Source organism: Macrobrachium nipponense, chromosome 35, assembly GCF_015104395.2.
Source record: "Macrobrachium nipponense isolate FS-2020 chromosome 35, ASM1510439v2, whole genome shotgun sequence".
Taxonomy (NCBI): domain Eukaryota; kingdom Metazoa; phylum Arthropoda; class Malacostraca; order Decapoda; family Palaemonidae; genus Macrobrachium; species Macrobrachium nipponense.
This window is the reverse complement of record NC_061096.1, coordinates 61,634,864-61,651,902: the sequence shown is the minus strand read 5'-3', so window position 1 is coordinate 61,651,902 and position 17,039 is coordinate 61,634,864. Positions and strand designations below refer to the sequence as shown.

The window sequence follows — 17,039 nt, the reverse complement described above, 5'->3', positions numbered from 1 at the left end:
TTGGAAACTGAAATTCTTCAAGTTCTGAAAACTTAGGCTCTTAGGCCTATGTGCTATTTACATTATGTCAGGTGTGGCAGCTATTGTTTGTTGTTCACCTCTGGCTGCTGATAGTAAAGGCTGTCGGGTCATGTTGGTTGGTTCAAGGTCGTAAAATTCAAAATCAGTATTCGCTAAGGAAGCATTTCTTTGATTCAATGCAGCGTGCAAAGAATACGCTGTCCTACATCATTCTAAACTGTTGAGATCATATTTTATGCTCTTTGGAATTGCCTAGGGCCCTAGAACACCAGTTGGATATCATAATGATATTAACCAACTGTGTACCATTATTTTTGCTACCGATAATTTTTTACCTTTCTTCAAGCATTCATTACCTACGGTGTTCTAGGCCTATAGATGCTCCAGTCACCGTTTCCATCTTTACTTTTCACTAATTATAGTAGCTGGAAAGTCCTTTCTAGATGTCTTACGATCGTCAAAGAGAGTAATATTCAGTAATATTCTGTCCTCAGTAACAACAGACACCCATTACTTCAGCATTTCCCTGTCGATGCCAACTTAGAGAAATCAGTCACACCGGGTGGCGATACTACCGGCCATGGCCAGACATGATGCCACCACGTGTGGCACCAGGATCGGTTTATTAATGAAGAAAACAGGATATGATGAAAGCGAAGGTTTGAAGGGGTTTGGTGGGGGGGGGGGGGGGGAGGGGGAAGAATTGTTGATGAGAGCCAACGACCATTTTCTTCCTGGTCTCAATTTCAAGGAGGGGTCTCTACTGGTGTTTGCGCATGGTAACACTGCGTCCCGGGCTTTAAATAATATCCCATTTCGAATATTAACGGTGTAATTCACATACAGTAAATTATTAAAACACTTTTCAGTTGCAAATGTACACCCAGATATCTTTTCATTTACCTAAAACTTACACATAGCGTAACTATCTAAAGCCCGGGACGCAGTGTTACCATGCGCGACCACCACAGGCGGATGGACAGATGGAAAAAACAGAGTATAGCCACAGAACTGTAATTTAATTGTCATTATCGACTTTGTATGGGTATCATTCTGATTATACTTGTTGCTGTGGTTGTCACTGATTTTATAATATAATAACTATATATTAGCAGCTGTTGTTATTCGTACCAGAACTTTATTCTTTTTTTTTTCAGGAATGGGGTTAGAGTAATTCTCTGAAGGGAATTTGATCCCGTGGCGGAATTGACGTACTTAATTGATGACCTTTCCATTATGGGTACATCGTTGCAAGCCATATAGTAAATGTAATATATATATTGTATACTTATACACACACACACTCACACACACACACACACACACACACACACATATATATATATATATATATATATATATATATATATATATATATTTCCGCATTAAGCTACAAATGTCCTTTAATAGCTAGTTCGCTCTACCTCGGAATTAATATATTTTCATGTATGTTAACATATATGACAATATGTTAATTCCGAGGTAGAGGGAATTAGGTATTAAAGGACATTTGTAACTTGATAGGTATATACGAATCACGGTGTTGATGTGATAAGACACACACACACACACACACACACACAATATATATATTATATATATATATATATATATATATATATATATATATATATATATATATATGTGTGTGTGTGTGTGTGAGTATGTATCATTCCGCACGAGGCATCTGCCTCAGTAAGTATTCCATGCTAATAAAAATGATGAACTGCTCGGGCCTTTCCCAAACAAGGGCAACTAGGAAAAGTTTGACTAGGGTCAGCGTCCCTGCCAAGAATCTGGCAATGCAACTGTGATTGAAAACTGCAACAAACCTTTGCAGTTTGATAAAGTCAAATGGACTATGCAGAGTTAAGAATATTGAAGCAAGTATATATATTTCTGAAATTTGTATTTATTTATTTATTTATTATCATTATTATTATTATTATTTGTAATTCATATGTAGATGATATGCAGATTGAGGAGTAAGACAATGAAATAGATGACGAATAACTATAATCTTCGGTTACTGTTTATAAGGTAACAAGAGAAATATGAGTAGAATATGAAAATGGCAGAGAAGGTAAATAATAAGAGAGAGAGAGAGAGAGAGAGAGAGAGAGAGAGAGAGAGAAGAGAGAGAGAGGTCTCTGGGACAACAAAAGAACGTGCTTTAGATTACAACGATCACAATAACAAAAGCATGAAAGTGTATGTTAGAAAACGAATGACAGTTAAACAAAAATTTAGAGATGTGTAAGATGAAGTGAGATTACTTTATATCTTGTACAAGCTGACACTGGAGCGAGTGTTGTCGATGGCAAAAAGGGAGACAGTTAAATATTAATAAATCGTAAATGTGTAACTTGAGTCTTGGGAAACCCTAACAGCGCGCGAGCAACGTCTATTTATACCTATGCACACATACAAATGATCCATCTGATGAGACTAAAATCTACAGGCCTCTCGCTGATCGAACGGAGGAGGCTTCGGTGTTTACAGAACCAGAGAGCTTTATCAGTCCTGACCTGCCTCTGGATTTAGTTAAGGGTCAGTGGGTCACGGTTTAGACCCCCTTCCTTGGTGGGCCACCAAGATTGTTGAAGAAGTGGGATCGAAAAATGACCGTGTTCTCTGGGAGAGAAAAAGGGAGGGACTCCCTCTCTCTCTGATGGAGGCTGTCGATAGGACCGTGGGAGACCTACTTCATTCTGGTGCTAAATGCCACAAACGTCTCGCTCTCAAGTCTGTTATCGCTCCTTCCTCATCCACAATTTCCACTTCTCCCTTCCCTGTTGGTTCTGAAGTTAGGCGCAAATTTCACGACAGTCTTTTGTTACTGTTTGCAAGCTGTTGTGAACTGTCTGGTGCGCCTCCTCCTTGTATGAGAAAGCTGGTGGATAATCATACTGCGCTGTGATGTTAAATGTTGTTGTTTCCCTGGTCAAGCTAAGATCAGCTATTGCTGACAAGCAATAGCTGATTTTAGAAACAGTTTGTGAAAATCCTGCCGAAGAGCTGATCGATTTGGTTAACTAACAAATTCTAGTAAAGGCAGTTGTGAATTAAGCACCAAACGGACTGAGACATGACAAAAATCCAAAATTGCTGGTTTTTAGGGGGGCGAGGGATGGGGACTTCTTTTTACAAAGGTTCACTCCAATATTCTGCTGATCAGCAAAATAAACGAATCTTGAAAGCTCTACAATGACAAGATTTTGTATTGAAGAGTGATTGATTCGCTACCTTTGGGGTTTGAGAAAATGAGCCTATGGAACTAATAGACCCCTGGCGATCTACGTTCATCGAGCGGACGGTCCATTATCTAGGGGAAGGGGTAGAGGAGGGAAAAGGGGTAGATGAGGGGAAAAGGACTCTAAAGGAAGCAAGACGCTGCAGACAATACTCCCTCCCCCTCCCCCTGCTCCCGTAGTCACACTTATCGCCTACACTTAAGACCGGCGCAGATGCTGAATATTTACAAGTCGGAAGAATCACTCACACACACCTTGAAGCAGTTGGGACCATTTCCTTGTCCGACTGAGGGCGCCTTGTAAATGGCCAGATGTACTGGGATGATCTAAAGACGATCCTTCTCATTCATTGTTTGAGTGGGAAGCCAAAGTCACTTTCTCTTTGCCGCTAAACCAATTAAAGATGTGGAAAGCACCAAAGATCGTCAATTCAGAGGCCTCTCTCAGTAATTTAGTAATCTCCAAAATAATTTGTTCTGGTACTTCAGGCTAAAAAAAAAAAAATAACACCAATAAAAATAAAATCCTTACGAGACTTCCACTCTACTTGGGCCTAGGTTGAACAGTAGGCTACCATCCACCCCAGAGGTTCTTTCTCCCCAAAAGCTAAATAACATTTGTCTCGCCAAATTGTAATGAAGTGTTGCCAGTCACAAGATATAATTTCTGCAAAAGCCAAAATGAATTAACCAAACTGAAAAGTTCCTTTAGCGGAGGTAACTGTAAATTTCTGACCGGCAGCCTGGGGAGTCGCCTATTTAGACCATACTCATTCAGAGTTTATCTTTTCATCTTCGTCACAGAAGAGGAGACCGTACAAAATTACTTGTCTTTAGAGGCCATAAAGTGGAAACGTCGGGAAGCAGGGCACACAAAATATTCTCGGTTTCTCTTATTATTAATTTCTTGCTGCTTCTCCTGTACGCGTTCCTTTAATTCAAATGAGAGATAATACATTAATAAACAGTCGTTGGCTTAACAGGTTTATTTTCATGAAGTCAAAGGCTGTGAATTGATTCTCCGTTAGAATTTCATTCGTATTCTTAATGCTTAGATTAATTTTTTGAATTGATCATGTTATTCCACATTATTTTTAATGTTTCATTTCCTGTTGCACGAATTTTTAGACTTGGTCTTTAAAATTATTTGGTTGTTATTCTCCACGCTCTGTGATTATTGTCTTACCGAGGCAATCCTCTCTTATATATGTTGGTTATACCAAGGCCTAAAACCACATGGTTACTAGCACTACTTAGACTGTGTTTTCCAGAGTAGCCCTGTGGTAGGTCGACAGATATATATACCTCCTGAACGAGAGGTGAAATTTGAGCAAGGTAGTCAGAACAACTTGAGACTGTAAATAAATTGTAAAAGGCTGAGATTAAACAATATGGTTGCGGACTCCTCTGTGTGAGCTCGACCTCCTACTGACATAAATGAATCTAATGAAGTATTTATTTTTCCTACATCTGGCCTATTTTAATGAATACTGGCTGTTTAATTCTTACACCTTTCCCGTTTGTTCCATAGGGGATGAATGCTCATTTTATTTTTTATTAACATGATTAATAATAATAATGGGAAATTTATTACTAGCAATGCTAGTTATGATGCTAATATCTTATAAAGTTTCATAGGAGTCGCTCAAAGAAAAAGGGATAGGTCCTGCCACAGGACGTGAACCATCGCCATCTTGAATTGCGTGAGCTGACAGTAATATTTCCTAAATTCAATTACGTTTGTGTCCTGATCAGGAGAGAGAGAGAGAGAGAGAGAGAGAGAGAGAGAGAGAGAGAGAGAGAGAGAGAGAGAGAGAGAGAGAGAGAGAGAGGGAGAGAGAGAATCGTCTCCGGCATTGTTTTTTTCACGATAGAAAACTAATAATAGATTTTAGTTAATATCTAACTTTCCATGTTTCATGTTTAATTATCATTATAGGTTAATTACTTTTACATCTGAAGCAAGCTTTCATCAAGTTGCTGAGCAGATTTTGAATGACTGAAATCAACGTTTATTACGTAAACCCTATACGTGATCGTCACCGTGAAACCAGAGGCAAAGAGAAGCCTTTGCATCGGGATCATCTCATTTCACCAAGACCACTTCCGACTTCTGGGGCGACTCACTTTCCCGCCCAAACTTCTTCGTACCTATTCGCCAGCTATTTCACCTGACCGGTCTCTCGGACATGTGACCGTGGATCTAAAAATAACATTAAAAAAAGAAAAAAGTTACGAGAAAGTATGACGATGAAAGGGAACGCTTGGTTGATCGACTCTTACTTGCGGCAAGGTATAAGCAAACGTGGATCTTCTGATCTGAATAGGCCTATAAGCTACAGGCGACGAAGCGGGAATTAAATTGCAGGATGAAATATTTCCTTGTCCAGCTGACGCTGTGAGTTACGTAATTTGAATCATGTTATGAACTATTAAGGGTGATTGTCTTCGTAAATGCAATTCAATGAGGTGAAATATTCCTTTCCACATTTCCTGTGAAGTTGTGAACGGGTCCCGTAAAAAAAAAAAAAAGGTAACTCACTGGAGATGTTCCTCCGCCGATAGATAAATTTAAACAGACAAATGGCGCGGTCGTGGGCGGCAAAGGCAGTTGATAGCCCGCGGCGAAAGATAATCTTTCTCCAGAAGGGGTAGGGCGGAGGAGACGCTGGGTCCCGACATACTGGGGAGGGTGGGAGGGAGGGTGGGTGGGGTATAGCCGCTGAGGGCGTAGGATACGATGGTGAACCGAGAAGCTGCTGCTGGCTGAGAATGGAGGACGAGCAAAGGAAAGTGAGATGGAGGAGGGATGGATCGCTGCTGCCGATGTATCCCCATGAAAGGATTCGCCTGACTCCTGTCCTGCGACCTGATCTGCGATGTTTATCGATATGGACGAAAGATCCTCATCAAATTCTGGCGGGATTTCTGGTCTGGAAGAGGGAGGTAGTACCTGATCGTGGGTACGGGGGTGCTTTGGGATACCCAAACGGGAGCGCTAATGTTAAAGACTACAGTTATAACAGTAACAGTGGGTATGTTTTTATGCAGGCCGGCCAATGAGGCTGAACAGTACACCGCTGTCCGGCTATATCTGTAACAGTGGGGTTATCACCCATTGGGTACATTCTGGGAGGCAGTGGCTGAGTCAAGTTTTATTATGACGATTTAGTTTACTTGTTTGATATGTAACCATCCACAATGCTGCACATTCAGTATTGCGTTGGATTGTTATTATGTGTATTTTCTGTTTTCACTCTCGCTGGATCTTATTGAAGAGTAGCTGGGCTGTATCGAATCGAATTAATTTGTTTGCGTTCATCTGAAATAAGAATGTCCAGGAAAATGGCAAACAGAAGGGAAAGAATATCAGTTTAAAATTTAACAGTATTTCTTTGCAGAATAAACTCTGTAATGACTGTGCCGTCCTAATCGTGAGAACTTCCCTAGACGTAAACTTGGAAAAAAAAAAAAGGGCGGGAAAACTTCCCGTAGACCGATGTTTTGAAATAACACCATTTTCTATTCATTAGATATTTCCTTTGTTAAGTGAAATCAGCTGTTGTAATTGAACATAATAATTAACATATTTCAGTGCACGGGTCTCGGTGGCAACCAATATATTTTACGAAGCTTTCACTAATGATGATTATGGGCTGAAATGACTCCTTATGTCTGTGAAATGAAATGCTAGAAATGATGAAAATGCTGCCATACCATTGATGAGCTGTGACTTTGTAAAAATGCAACAGTAAGATGAGAAAACTCACATTTAATATGCATGAAATTGATTTTATGTGTCAGTTGCACAATGACCGTAATTCAACCCAGCTAATCAATAAATAGACATAGACTGGAAATACTACATTGTATGCCTACCGTATTGAAATAAAGCATACTCCGGAGAAAAAGGCCATGTTGAATTTGTTCTCTGAAGTCTTCAGATTATTAATTGTATAATTGTCTGTAAGAATTTATAGCATTACCGGTCTCGTGCTTTTTTTTCGTACCTGTGCATGTGTGTGTGTGTGAGAGAGAGAGAGAGAGAGAGAGGAAGAAAACTACATAGGACGGGAAGCTTTAATGCAACCTTGAGTCTCATGAGAATAACAACGGCCGCTGAGTGACTGACTTCTTTAACTACTTCCCAAAAATATTTGGATATATATAAATAAATATATAACATTTGGGTTAATGTACAAACGCATTACATTATAAATTACTTGAAAAATGTCTGCTCCAAAATTAAAATGGTTAAAAATGCATAAAAATTTGGTTAACTTTCTGAAACTAGGCTCTCGGCAAGAGGTTTATGGCAGCTTTACAGAAGTACGGAAGGTATCAAAATCTAGTCATTTATTTTCCGGTTTAACGGAAATAACCCAAAGTTTCTCACTGTGATTCCATTACAATATTATTACAGAAATAATGAAAATACGAATAGTACCTTACCGAGGAAGCTTGTATAAAAAGAAAAAATACGAAAAACGGAGCCAAAATATGCCGTGGAATACACAAGTGAATCACGTTTACCGTTATATTATTATTTTTTCATAATCTAATTATAACTTAGGTCTTTTTCATACCTATGCTTATATGGGAAGGTATAGATGGTATAGAGACCACTCTCTCTTCCCATTGTTTTGCGATATAGATACAAATCCCATAATTCATCGTTCATTCCCGCTCCCTTCGTTCCGTCCGCTATCGAACGAAGTGCCTGTGAGTGAGTCTATTATGAACCGGTACGTGTGTTCCTCGTCCAGTCTGTCATGACTTGTCAACAAATTCTCGACAAATGGTTCTAAAATCGGACGGTTTACCTTACTAAGGGACGCGTCTCAGCAAACAGTGAACGTTTACAAACTGGAGTAGGATGTAGTATCTCTGGCTGCTTTCTGTTTCGTATTTCACTCTGAGACGCCGATATTTATAGGTTACAAGGGAAATTCTCTTAGTCCTAGGGCCTAGTCTTATGGTTGAGGGGGCGATTTTTCATACTCACGTGAGCCTAAATGTTCCACGTAGGAGATTACGCCAGTGGCATGGGAGGGAGATAGGATGATGAGAATTCGAAATTCATATAAATTTAGTCGTAAACAAATACACTGTTTTTAATTAGAGGTATATTTCAGATGTGTATAATGCCTGGAGAGGATGGATTTACCCGTTCCATTCTTCAGCTGGAAGGTGCGTTTATCCAGGTTCTGTTTACTCCTGAAGTTCCTTTATCAGTGTCCTCCTCGAGTTTACCCATGCTGTCCAAATATCATGATGTCCCCATTAGGGAAACGCTGTTTTACTTATGAACTGCCGATCGTGTCTCAAGAATGCCGTATAAAAGGGAGGGCTCGACGAAGCTCTCCTGTTCCAATTGCATACATTTTGAAGTGCTTCGTTCTTCTCTCTCACTCTCTCTCTCTCTCTCTCTCTACCGTAACTGAGACGCCTAACAGTCTATTAACAGCCGAGTACATAATTATCTGCTGAGATCAGTAGAGGCATAGTGGATGTATTGGAACGTCTCGAAAATATCGCGCTGCGGAGAGAAAGAGAGAGAGAGATAAATGCGGGAGGGCTTGGGGAGACAGAGGAGTTATTTAAGTAAGTTTGTTAATCATTTGGTGATCAAACGAAGATGATTTTAATTACACTCGATCAGAAACAGGAAGTTATTATAACATGCAAACTATTCAACAGGAGGATTATACCACAGGTGTATCTGTGAGTGTGTATTTTCATTTCATGTACAATATACACCCCGAGCTACACATGAGTCCTAAAATCCATCATACGGTTATACGGAGAAAACGGGACGTTTTGATAGCACCGTGCGCACGAAAGGAAATGCAAGCAAGCTAAAGTAATTCTTCGCTTAGACAAGGAAAGTATTCGTTGACGGAGCTTCCGTCAGTCCTGTCGTACAGTTTATCAGTTCCGATCTAGGGTAAGATAAGCTACGTTCAGAAGCCTATGTTGTGTGACCTTGCAATTGATTGCAAGCGGTGAATATAGTCTGCATTTCTGACATGCTTTATCGGATATTTATCTATGTATTTTTTGTTTGTTTGTTTGTATGGATGTTTTTACGTTGCATGGAACCAGTGGTTATTCAGCAACGAGACCAACGCCTTTACGTGACTTCCGAACCACGTCGAGAGTGAACTTCTGTCACCAGAAATACACATCTCTCACTCCTCAATTGAATGGCCGAGAATCGAACCCGCGACCACCGAGGTGAGAAGCAAACACCAAACCAACCACGCCACTGTGGCGCTGTATCTGTGTGTTTTTATTCATTAATTTATTTTTTTTAACTTTGAGTTCATTGATGAGTATTTATTCCATTGTGTTACCAGTCTCGTTTCTAAGCATACGTAAGCTTATACATGTTATGCATGTTACGTTGACGCTTCCTATAAAGATGCTTCGTAAGTAATTAGCTACTCGAGAGAAGAAAGTAAGAAAGATAATAATTCAAGGAAGTAAAATTATTCTTATACAAATGCAGCGTTTTTCCTGTTCATGGACATCGAGGCAAGTTTGGACATTCTAGATTTCTATCTCTAGACCAAATGCAGCAGAGGGGCGGGGAGAGGGGTTGGGGGGGGGGGGGAAGAAAGATCAAACCAGAGCATGAGTCAATCGACATCAGTAACAATAACACCCGCTGGAGTTAATCCCGATTACAGAAGAGAAAAGTGCTTGCGATAAAGTCACAAGCCGGTCTCAGATGATTATGAGCTAAAAGAGATTAAGATAAGTTAGCAACTATACTTCAAAAACATATTGCGCCTCAGTAGCGTGGTTGGTTTGGTGATTGCTTCTCACCTCGGTGGTCGCGGGTTCGATTCTCGGCCATTCCATTGAGGAGTGAGAGATGTGTATTTCTGGTGATAGAAGTTCACTCTCGACGTGGTTCGGAAGTCAAGTAAAGCCGTTGGTCCCGTTGCTGAATAACCACTGGTTCCATGCAACGTAAAAACACCATACAAACAAACAAACAAAAACATATTACTGTCGGATATTATTATTATTATTATTATTATTATTGAACCAAACAAAAACTTCTTTCAGACTTCTTCTGGAGATTGAAGAAGAAAAACCCACAAAATTAACGCTCAGTAAAGCAATATATAAATACTTACAAGTAAACAAATTATACACAGTAATTTTGTGGGTTTCTTTTTCAATTATTATTAAATTCCGGAAATAACTCCCATCCATGAAAATATACAAACCATACAAAATCAAAACATTTAAATCGATTAAACAGTTACAGCAGAATCATACAAAAGAATTTCTGTATACAGACTATATAGTCTTTATACTCAACAGACATAGGTTACAGTCTTCAGTGACTTGGTGCCATACTGCTTCAAAGAGAGGAATGCACGTATTGCAAGCAAGCACTGCTTTGCATTCCGTGCAAGCACGCGCGATGTCTTGCGGGACACGTGATGCATACTGAAGAGTCAGCATACACACATTCATACACTCTGGGTTATTATAGGACATGTTTTAATGGTCCGACTAGCCGGTGACGTCATACCTCTCAGCGTTGCATTTCTTAATTTTTTCACTTTTAATATAATAATAATAATAATAATAATAATAATAATAATAATAATGTGTAATAAAAATCCACAATTATGTAGTAAACTGTATTACCATATAATTGTTGATTTTTATTACACTTTGTTTTTTCACGAGATTGTGAATTTCTTAGCAATATAATAATAATAATAATAATAATAATAATAATAATAATAATAATAATAATAATAATAATAACATGTTTAATCACTTTTGCATAATGATTGCCCCATATATCCATATTTCAAAAACTTCTTTTATTTCTTATCTTCTCTGGAAAATGGTCGAATATGTCCTTCCTAAGGGGCAAGTGCTACTTCTAATAATAATATTAATACAGAGGCATTTACATGTATCGGTTTGGTGACACAAAGTTCACCTCCAAAGTTTTTATTTGACTCACGTTCATATCGATCTTTAATCCTTTAAATGATAAGAGGGAACAATGACATTCAAAACAGTCACGCGTCATGAAAGACAAGGAGCGCATTGCATGGCGAATAGTCTCTCTCTCTCTCCCTCACACACACACACACACACACACACACATATATATATATATATATATATATATATATATATATATATATATATATATATATATATTATATATATGATTCGAGTGAAACCTATTCATATGAAACAAGTGATTACAAATATATATATCTATATATATATATATATATATATATATATATATATATATAATATATATAACTGAATCACGAAAGTTTCGAACGTGATAAATCCATAAATAAAGGTATAAGCCACGAAGGAAAGATAAACAACGGAGTTTCTGCAAGATCTTTCGACTCTACGTCCTTTTTACTTAGCAGACAAAATGCTAAGTAAAGGACGTCGAGTCGAAAGATTTTGTAGAAACTCCGTTGTCTATCTTTCCCTCGTGGCTTGTACCTTTATATATATATATATATATATATATATATATATAATAATATATATATGTATATATATATAATATATATATATATATATATATATATATATATATATATATTGTGTGTATACATACATACATACACATACACATACACCTGCTCTAATAAAGCCTGTCGATTATGAAGTGGCATTTCGGTACAGTTAAATAATGTCAATGAAACTTTCAGCTCCAGTTCTTTGCTGCATAAGAACATTTTCCTATCTCGTATAACGAACCATTTTCGCCGGATGAAAACTTCACTGGGGAGAAGTTATTATCTCGAAGGAGATTCGAGAGTTGTCGCTCGGTTTGGGCTTCCGGCTGAAATAGAAGTTTTGAATTATCAACTGACGTAGAACCGTAGAAAGGAAGTAGATAATGATAATAATAATAATTATAATAATAATAATAATAATAAAAGGATCCCTTAAAATCGGGCAATTGATGAATGAGAAGAGTTCTCTGAAATGGGATCCTTTTATTAGATGGAATTCTGTTTCAACAGAAAATATTTCAGTTCATATATACGTATATGTGTGTGTGTATGTATGCATTCTTTGTACGTTGTAATGAACGTTAAAAGTTACTGCAACTTTCCCATAATAGTACTGGACATATTTTGAAATGCTTGAGCAATACGATAATTTATTAGGTTATTTTTACAACTGAACATTTAACATAAAGTTTGTTTGTATGATGTTTTTACGTTGCATGGAACCAACGGGACCAACGGCTTTACGTGACTTCCGAACCACGTTGAGAGTGAACTTCCATCACCAGAAATACATATCCCTCACACCTCACTGGAATGCCCGAGAGTCAAACTCACGGCCACCGAGGTGGCAGGCCAAGACCAAGCCGACCACGCCAATGAGGCGCTAGTAAACATTAGAACTTTGGTAATGGAATCTTCTTGAAGCCGATGAGAACGCGAGGTGACGTGATGATGCCATTTTGACGTAATGCAGTCTGTCAGCCGAATGATGCATAACCGTAAACGAATTATATTTGCAAAGTGGTGTCGATCGGGACAGATAAAAAAAAACGGTGGTTCGATATTACAAAAATTGATTCAGTTGTTTCATAGTTTCGTAAATCAATGCAAAATAATTCCGTGATCAGAGACAGGAGTTTTGCGCCAAAATGTACCCAGTCATTATTATTATTATTATTCAGAAGATGAAATTTATTCAGATGGAACAAGCCCACCAAAGGCACCATTGGCCAAGTTTCCAAAGAATGCATATATAAAAGATGGTGTTCATTCAAAAGAAGTAACAGAAGGTAATAAGAGATACACAGAGAGGAGATTAGTCATTAGGAAAAACATAAATGAAAAAACCGGTCATTAGATAAAAAATGTGAATAAAATTATAAAATGCAAATTAAACTGTGTGAAGGTAGTAATTCATGTTCGCTTGGACTTATAAATAGAAGAAGAAGGAGGAGGTGGGGGAGGAGGATGGGAAGAAGAAGGAAGAAAAGAAGAAAAAGAAGAAGGAGGAGGATGGGAAGAAGAAGAAGAAAGATGGGAAGAAGGGGGAGGAGGATGGGAAGAAGAAGAAGAAGAAGGAGGAGAATGGGAAGAAGAAGAAGAAGGAGGAGAATTAGAAGAAGAAGAAAGATGAGAAGAAGAAGAAGACGAAGAAGAAGGAGGAGGAGGATGGGAAGGAGAAGAAGAAGAAGGGGGAGGAGAAGAAGAAGAAGAAGGGGGAGGAGGAGGAGATACTACAGGATATTTATGAAATTCCCCAGGCATCTCCAGCGGAATCAATCTATCTTCGCTTATCTCCTGGTTTGTAGCTAATCTTATCTGCCATAGCAGGTGAATGACATTTTCCCCGTCGCCTTGGCATCTTTGCAGACGAAAAGGAGAACCGACAAGAACTTAAATTATAAAGTGAATCGACCAACGTTTCGTCTTTTTTAATTTTCTTTTTGAAGCCTCCTTTTTTGGTCTGTCTTGTGCATCCCATTTATTTCTGTTTTTTCCTTTAATAGTTATCCCGAATAACATATTATGTTTCCTTACTGCTTTATTCTATTTTATACGATTTTTTAAAATTCCTAAACGTTTCTACGTCCATGGGGCATTATGATTGACTATTGGTATCATGCATTCGAACAATCTTTTTCCAATTTCTTTGGTGTATCTTAGCGCAATCAATCTGCAGTTGTATTTCGGTGGTATATTTCTCTATATTGATCTTTTTTTGTTACATGTTTAAGTATTTCAACAACTTTGTTTATAGCTGACTAGATAATCAAAAGAAAAGACATCACTTTATTGTCAAGTTGTTCTTTAAAATCAGTTGTATTTTTCATTCTCGCTTCTACTGTGTACTTCAGACATGATCTGTTCCTGTGTTGATCTTCGCTAAGTCTACGCTTTGTCTCGCCTGAAACACTGTTGTTTAGCCTGTTGTTTTTCCACACGAAAAAAATAACATTCGCTGACATATACCAACAATCACTGCTATTCCTTCTAGTACGAACAACCCCAGAGCACGCTCCCGTATTTATCACATTTCTTCATTTAATCGTCCTTCTAGCTGATAACATTCAATCAGTTGGGATGGTCTTATCTGCGACCTAGATGTTGTAAAACGGAGCTGTTTAGTATGATTATTAATTGTCCATTTGACACAGGCGCCTGTGTGGGATTTTTCTAAGATGTGCAGAAATAATTGCATATGGAATTTATACAGTGTATGGTCCTTCGGCCGTCGTTGTAACCCATTGCTGAGCGTATAGGCTAAATTAATATATACATTAACAGAAACCGAAGTTATCTATAACTAACGCAGGACAAAACCCCTGAAATATTTCCATTTCGAAATGTGTGTACGAAAAATCATTCACAAAATTAAGTTTTGTCGACCGTAAGGCCTTTTTCTAAAGCGCTTCGTCATGTATGGGGTCCATTTCTCCAAATCAATAAATGTAATCACAATACCTCCCCCCCAACACAACATTTCAGGGGCTCGTTCATTCGCACGGTCGCACCTGGTTTGAAGAGAGCGCGTTCTGCTGTTGCCGCAGTGTAAGTAAAAGCGGTGATCTACTACTCCATCACGTTCATGTGAAATACCCTCTCTCCGACTCTCGCACTCCAGTCCCATTCAGAAATTCTCAAGTCTCTCTGTATGAGACTATGAGTGCAGGCACAGATAGGAAGCAACAGAGGTCTTGTTTGCCTCATCATGACACGGGCACTTTGTTACCAAGAAGACCAACTGGACACTAAGCTTAGACTAATTATAACTTTCAAATCTAGGCACATTCGAGCCATTTCCGGTGACATGGCTCGTCTCCTATCTCGCTCAGTTCATGACTTCTTTGATCTCCTGAGAGACTTTTTAGTGATACTATGAAAATAGAAATGTGATATCCCGCCAGTGACGGTGTGTGTAGTGGAGTACCCTCATCTCGGCCCGTATTCCAACTCATGCATCAGAAATTGGCGCCATACCCTTTATTGGTTGTTGATCTTGTTTTCTTGCCGCTCGCTCCTGAGCATGAATTCCCGGTTTCATTAGGCGCATGCAGACTAAGGGATATCGGTGGAGGTAGAATAGTAAGCCTAGATATCTATAGAAGAGAAAAATCTCGAGGAGAGCAACGGAGGGAGGATAAAATTTGGCGGGTAAGTTGTGTGGAACGGACAACTCCTCCTCCATCCATACGGTTGAGGGTAGGGAGACTAGGGAAGAACTCCCCTGCGGCCATGTCTCCTTCGCCAGACTTGACACCCGCTAAAAATTTCCACTGATGAAATGCTCCTCCCAACGGCGATAATTGCTTTAATTATATACGCCCGGGAAAATACTCATGCACTCTCTTAGGTATTGTTATTCACGAGTAGAGAACGTAAGTGAAAGTAAAAAATAAGTGTCCTGCGTCCCGCTGTTGTTTCGTATGTATGACGTACGCTGGTAGACAATACTTATACACAACCTTGATACGATAAATGCCCAGTGTTGGGCACGATGGCGATACGGCGTTTTGGGTGTTCTGTTACCCAGATATATGATCTGGGAGGGCAGGAGGACAAGGGAAAAGGCCGCGAATCACAGAGGTGAATAGCAGTGTAATAGAGCATAACGCTCTTGCATGCATAAAAAAATATATCGTTTGCAAATGAAAGATGCATGCAACTGAATAAATGATAGGCGTTGATAATAACCCTCATTGTTGATGTATGTAGTCTGTGACAGAAATGGTTGGTAGATCAGGGTTTGACAAACTATGAGGTTCTGTGCATTGACTTTAAAAGCCGTTTTTTATAGCAGTTGAAAGCACTGCAAATTTTCTGCTTTCACGATTTTTTATTTTTTTTAGGATACTTACAAATCCATATCAGTTATTTTTTTAAATGAATGTAAAATGTAAAGTCTGTTCACGTTAAAAGCTCATACACACCAACAATTAGAAATATCTCAGTATTGTTAATCTAAGATTCTTCGTTGTTTTATGAGAATAGTCCAATAGGACAAAAATAAATTTAATATTTATGTTGTAGAGGTATATATTATCCATATACACCAATGCGCAAAATACGATTGCACTAGATGAGTCCAACGTTACTGCGGAAAATTGCCTTGTTAATGCGAGATCATGTGAGCGACTCTGTCCTTTCAAAGCGTCATATTGGCTTACGGATCACCTGTTGTGGAGTGGAAACCCGCTTGGCGCGTGCACACTTTGGCTTTCATCTACTTCTCCTATAAGGCCAAAGTTTCCGTTTCGGCTAAATCATTTTCTCTCCCGTAAAGACGATATGTCACCTAGAGACTTCGGTGAATAATAAACAGCACGCACACGCTAATGGGTTCGCGGCGTTGACGTTACAAGAAGCCGATTCCTTATAAGTAGGGTTGGACGGAGGCTGGTCCCTCTGGGCTCCAGCTGCACGGGATAGAAGCGGGAAAAAGTACCCGCCAAAAATCTTCGGGGGAAAGGAAACTCCTGCGCTTTTGCTGCAGAATCAATAAGGATTATTATTGTTTTGCTCTGCTTCATAGGGCTCACCATCTGCGGTGTTACATAAAAGGAAAAGCGAGCTAAAAAATGGCGTTAGAGATTTTACCACAATCTAATTTTCAGCATTTTATACCTGCCGTAATTTTGTTGACAAAATTCAACATTCACGATTCGCCATCAGGATGTTCATAAGTTAAAAAAAACTAGCCCTTCGCATAAACACCCCATAGTTCAATGAACTGCCTA

At 38.8% G+C, this 17,039-nt stretch overlaps 1 protein-coding gene across 1 annotated transcript in view; it reads right to left on the bottom strand.

Annotated features, from left to right (window-relative positions):
• Positions 1-17,039, bottom strand: part of LOC135208379 (AP-1 complex subunit mu-2-like) — a 50,648-nt gene that overhangs the window by 33,176 nt on the left and 433 nt on the right. The window contains exon 3 of the mRNA XM_064240480.1: positions 5,817-6,040. Coding sequence (XP_064096550.1) covers positions 5,817-6,040 — 224 coding nt within the window. The remainder of the gene's footprint in view (positions 1-5,816; positions 6,041-17,039) is intronic.